The sequence below is a fragment of the Rhinopithecus bieti genome, unplaced genomic scaffold, assembly GCF_001698545.2.
Source record: "Rhinopithecus bieti isolate Rb0 unplaced genomic scaffold, ASM169854v2 scaffold_4639, whole genome shotgun sequence".
NCBI lineage: Eukaryota > Metazoa > Chordata > Mammalia > Primates > Cercopithecidae > Rhinopithecus > Rhinopithecus bieti.
The window spans coordinates 261,419-267,603 of record NW_016804464.1 but is presented as its reverse complement, the minus strand read 5'-3'; the positions used below and the strand labels follow the sequence as shown (position 1 = coordinate 267,603).

Here is a 6,185-nt window from a genome sequence, read left to right as displayed (position 1 = left end):
AAAAAAAAAATATAATAAAATTAACCAGGTGTGGTGGTGCTCGCCTGTGGTCCCAGCTACTTGAGAGGCTGAGGTGGGAGGACCATTTGAACCCAGGAAGCAGAGGTTGAAGTGAGCCGTGATTGTGCCACTGCATTCTAGATGGGGCAAAAAAAGAAAAGGTGTTTCCAAAAAAAAAAAAAAAAAAAGTCAGTTTCATATTTTACTCTACATTCAGATAAATAACATTTGCCATTCGTAAGGCTTTTTTCATTTTGAATATTTAGTTGTATTTATTATATACTAGGCACCATTCCTGTTGCTGTTAAAAAAAGAATATGGTCCTTGCCCATGAGGAGATTATTCATTTTCTCAATGAAACATTTGATGTGTAAGCAAAATAGAATTTTATGGTAAAATGGCTTTATATTTATCAAGAAAATAATTACATTTTTAAATCATATCTGGATTTATTCATTTAATAGATTTCATTGAACTTTTGTTGGCATGTTCTGGCACTGAGTATACAATGGTGAACAAAAATGGAGATGCTTGCACTCTTAAAGCATTAACTTAAAGCCTGATAAGTATTAGGGAGCAATATGGATCACCAAGATCCTTTACCAACAACACATTATATGATTAAATTTTAGACAGAAGTAATTGTTGTTATAGCACTAAGCAGATCTTGCCATATCTTTATGATATGTATTGTATACCTTAGTTGTAGCCTATAAACTCTATAGGGTACTTAGAGGGAGAGGAAACTCAGCCTTTTTGCATGGTACCTCATTTTTGCTTGCTTTCTCTTACATCCTAATTGTCCTCAAAAGACAGGGAATGATTGGTTGGATTCTTTCAGGAGCTTCACTGAGCAGTGTTTGCTAGTAGTCCAGATGATTATCTGTCAGCAAACAGTCTAGTACTTTCTGGTTCATTGAGTTCAAGGAGATAAATTGACTTGGGTCCAGGCATTTTGCTCCTCCCTTTTGTCTTGCTCCTTGCTTTGTGGGGCACACAGATTGTCAGGAAGGCCTGTTGAGATAGAACCTACCAACTCTTCTCTCCACCACGGGACAGGATTAGTTAACCAAACCAGGGCTTTTCTTGTGTCCTGGCCAAGTTACATTCTCAGTACTGTTGCCCTGATTTGTAGAACAGACTTTTCTGTGTGCATCTTTGTTGCCTTTGATACATTGGTAGATCATGTACTTTATTAGCTGGTAATAAATTAAAAGTTGCATAACAAAGGGTTGGGCCAATTTCCACTTTTACTTACTATATAATCTATGAGCAATTGGTTGTTAAGGAATAGATTTTGAGACCATATTTGGTGCTTAAAATTTTTCTGCCATGGTTATGAAGTGGCTCGGAGAACAGAGGTAACTCAATAGGATTTACATCTTTGCATTCTTTCCTTCTTAGGTTTTGGTGCCTTCTAAGACCAGATATCTTTGTTCCTTTGTTATAACTCTTTCATTGTTCTTGGCCTCTTTTTGGCTTTAGCTTTCTTTGTAACACAGTAAAGGGATTGCATTGAATGATCTCTCAGGTACCTTCAAGCTTTTAAACAAAAGTCTGTAATCTCCTGGGAGCTTCAGTCATTTCTGTTTTCCTCTTAGATTGTGAGATTGTGTGGGCTTCAGCCTTTGCTTTATTTGGAGATGGAAGCTACTCTATGTTGTATTTGCGTTTTGCCTACACTGTATTAACTTCAACTGAAACTTTGTTAAGCTATATACTGAGTTGGTGACTGAGATACTTGCCTTAATGAGGGATTATTAATCTTTTGTTTTTCCAAAGCTCTGGTTTCAGTTGTCTTTTTTGTCATTTGGTCTCAGGTCTCGATCGGGGGACTGAGTATAATTTCCGTGTGGCTGCTCTAACAATCAATGGTACCGGCCCGGCAACTGACTGGCTGTCTGCTGAAACTTTTGAAAGTGACCTAGATGGTAAGAATAACAGTTGGCAAGACTGACACACAATAAATACTAACTGCAGTCAAATGAGTCAAACTGGAAAGCCACAGACGTGGGTTGGATATGGCTCAAGTCTGAACTTTAGTGTATCACACTGCTGTCATTCCTGTATTGCACCAGGCTGCTGGAATGGATTTTTTGCAGTGCCTTGTAGCGAACTGTCCTTTCAAGCAGAACTAGAGCAAATAAAAATGTGTATGTGCTATAAGTTGGATTTTTTTTACCAAGGCCATTAAGTAGATGGATGATCTAAAATTTAAGGCTGAGCCACATAAATCATGCCTTTATTTCAATGGCAGTTTCCCTTTTCTTTTAGTCCTGGACACCTTGCCCTTTTTCTCACCTGTTCATTCAGTGAGTACTTCCAAAGGCGTGTGTATAGGTGGCACCTTTATCAGTGATAGGTGCTGGACTTGGGAGGCAAAAGACCTGAGTTCTTGTTCTGAGTCTCATTTTACTAANCTTTTTTTTTTTTTTTTTTTTTTTTTTTTTTTTTTTTTTTTTTTTTGAAAAGGGGTCTAACAAACTCACCCAGTCTAGAGTGCAGTCATGGTTCACTGCAGCCTCGACCTCCCATGCTCAAGCACGGTCCTCCCACCTCAGCCTCCTGAGTAGCTGAGACCTCAGGTGTGTGCCAACGCACTTAGCTATTTTTTTTAGAGATAAGGTTCTTACTATGTTGCCCAAGCTGGTCTTGAACTCCTGGGCTCAGGTGATTCTTTCTCCTTGGCCTTGCAGAGTGCTGGGATTACAGACATGAGCCACTGTGCCTGGCCTCAGTTTACTAATTTTTAAATTAAGGTCATAATTTATGCCCTGAAAACAGTGTATGTGAAAGAGCATGTAAATTTCCTCCTTTGTAAGCCTCTTAGTCTCTCACCAATTGAATCAACTGTGGCTCTAAAATTTCATGTTTTCTGATTTATCATACTACTTAGGGGAGTAAGTAATTAGTACTATTGCTATAATGTGATGCTTAAACACCTGTTAACAACAGGCTTCCAACTACTCAGTTTATGCCTTTCTCATTCCACCTGGTAGAGTTTGGGAATGGGATGTGGGACCAAGAGAGATGGTAACTATTGAAAGGCAATTTATTTTTCTCCTTTGGGGCAGAAGAGGTTCTTGTATCTCTTTGTTTTCCCTTCCAAATTAATATTGCAGTGTCTTGTATTTAAAGCTGTTTAGGTTGTTGTTTTTTTTTTTCTTAGAATGCAGTAAAATCTTGGACTATATTTTACTATACATATGGTTTCTCTTTGAACTCTTGGGCATAATGTAAAAAACTTAGCCCCAAATAGTGTGGCAGGAGGCTAAACACCATTCCCCAAGTATGGTGAGATATTTTAAAGGACAGTATATGTCATCTTGCTTTTCCACTTTTTTTTCCTAGAAACTCGTGTTCCTGAAGTGCCTAGCTCTCTTCACGTACGCCCGCTTGTCACTAGCATCGTAGTGAGCTGGACTCCTCCGGAGAATCAGAACATTGTGGTCAGAGGTTATGCCATTGGTTATGGCATTGGCAGCCCTCATGCCCAGACCATCAAAGTGGACTATAAACAGCGCTATTACACCATTGAAAATCTGGGTATGTTTGCTAAGTAGAGAAAGTTAATTGTGTAGGTGATTCCTTTCTTTTTAACCTTTTATGTAATATTTTTATTTTTACAAGAAAATTGCAAAAAATGGTACAAGTAATTTCTGTATGTTATTAACCTGAATTCCCCAAATGTTAACATTTAACCACATTTACATCTATATTTTGCAGAATGCTCCTCAATTGAGACTTGGCTTAATATTTCCTCATTACATTCAGGTTATGCATTTTTGGAAGGAACAGGGTAGAAGTGTTAGGTTCCTGTCAGTGCATCATATCAGGAGGCACATTACAGCCTATACTGATAATGATGTTCACTTTAATCAGTTGGCTAAAATGGCATCTGCCACATTTTCCTGCTATAAAATTGTTATTTTTTCCTTTGTAATTAAAAGTGTCTTGTGGAGGAGATACTTTGAATCTTTGTAAGTATCTTGTTTCCCATTACACTTTCACTCACTGGTTTCAGCATCTGTAGTAACAGTTATTAGAAAGGTGTTTCCCTGGTGGTGATTTCCTAATTCCATATTTCCTCTACACATGTTAACATCCTATGATAAGGAAGAACTTTCTTTCACTCCCATGAAGAGAATGGCCAATGGGAGTCTCTTTATAACTGGTTCCTGTGTCCATTTGACATCTTCCATCTTTCTTTGAGCACCTTCTTCCTTTTTGACAACATAGTAAGATGTTCCTGGCTCATCTAGTATTTCCCTAGCCTTGGCCCTGGAACCAGCCATTTCTCTAAGGAACCCCGATTTATTTTATGAAAAATGATTTTGGAAACCAATATCTGGGCACTATGTCTGTTGATTGTAACTGGGGTAAAAAATCCTAAGGAATCTACAAAAAGGCCACTAAAACTCTTAAGTGAATTTAGCAAGGCCGCAAGATACAAAGTGAATATACAAAAACAGTTGTATCTCCATATACTAATAATAAGCAGTTGGAAATTGGAATTAAAATAACAATACCACCTAGAATAGCATCAGATAATATGAAGTTCTTAGGAGCAGACTTACAAAATGTATGTAGTATCTGTGCACTGAAAATAGAAAATTGTTGCTGAGAGAAATTAAAGAATCCTTAAATGAAGATACCATGTTCATTGGTTAGAAGCCATGATATTACTAAGGTGACAGTCCTCCCCAATGCAGTCCAAGAAAAGTCCCAATAGGCTTTTTTGTAGAAATTGATAAGCTGATTCTAATAATTTTTATGAAAAATCAAAGGAACTAGAATAGTTTTTTTAAAGAGTAAAATTAGAAGACCCATACTACCTGATTTCATGTCTTCTTATAATTGAGACATAGTGGTGGTATTGTAAAGGTAGATGTTATAGATCAATGGAACAGAATAGAGTCCAGAAATAGATCCATATGTATATAGTCAGTTGGTTTTTGGAAAAGTTGCTTAGATAATTTAGTGGGGAGAAGATAGCCTTTTTAACAAAAGGTGTAGGAATACCTGGATATCCGTATCAGAAAGAAAAGGAACTTTAACCGTTGTCGTACACTATATGCAAAAACAGACGTAAATGCAAGACGCAAATGACTTTGGAACAACAATTCTAGAAGAAAAGCATAGGAAAAAATCGTTATGACTTTGGGATAAGCAAGGACCTCTTAGGTTGTAAAACAGCACAAATCATAAAATTTTAAAATTGATAAATTGGATTTCATCAAAATTTTAAAACTTCTACTTTTATAAAGATACCAATAAAATGAAAAGGCAAGCCACAGACTTGGAGAAAATACCCGCCATTTAAATATCTAACAAAGAATTTGAGTCTAAAATATATAAAACTCTTACAACTCAGTAATAAGAAGGCAGCCCAATAAAAAGTGGGTAGGAGATTTGAACAGACACTATACCAAAGAAAATACATGAGTGGACAATAACCATATGAAAAGGTGCTCAGCAACATTAATCATCAGAAAATGCAAATTAAACCCACAATGAAATATTATTGCACACTCGCTAGAATTGCTAAACATTAATAAACTGGCAATAACAAATATCAACAAGGATACACAACTTAGCTGGTGGGAATGTTTGATAGTACAGCCACTTTGGAAAACAGTTTAGCGGTTTCTTGTAAAGTTAAGCATATAACCCAGTAAAATCCCACACGTAGATAATTAATTAAAAGAAATAAAAATACATGTCTGCGTAAAAACTTATATACAATGTTCATAGTAACTTTGTGAACAAGGGGAAATGACAAATTTTTATCAACAGGTAAGTGGTAAATCGTGATATATCCATGGAGTACTACTCATCAATTAATAGGCTATCAAGACACAACAGGAATTAATCTCACAAACATGCTGAGCAAAGAAGTCAAACACAAGCCCCTACATACAATGCTGTTACATTTTGTGAATTACAAAAGAGGCAGAATTTGTCTATAGTGACAAAGCAAGATCAGTGGTTGCCTGGAACCAGGAGTGGTAGGAATCAACTACAGGGGAACCAGGGAGCTTCTTGGAGAATTGGAAATGTTCTATATCTTGATTTTGGTGGTTATTATGCAAGATATATATATTTGCCAAAACTGTAAATGTACACTTGATACATTTTATTGTATGCTAATTATACCTCATAGTTGATTTTTTTTTTTTTTTTTT

At 36.4% G+C, this 6,185-nt stretch overlaps 1 protein-coding gene across 1 annotated transcript in view; it reads left to right on the top strand.

Moving 5' to 3' along the window:
• NEO1 (neogenin 1) overlaps positions 1 to 6,185 on the top strand; it is a 198,651-nt gene that overhangs the window by 148,655 nt on the left and 43,811 nt on the right. The window contains exons 14-15 of the mRNA XM_017868541.1: positions 1,821 to 1,931; positions 3,352 to 3,546. Coding sequence (XP_017724030.1) covers positions 1,821 to 1,931; positions 3,352 to 3,546 — 306 coding nt within the window. The remainder of the gene's footprint in view (positions 1 to 1,820; positions 1,932 to 3,351; positions 3,547 to 6,185) is intronic.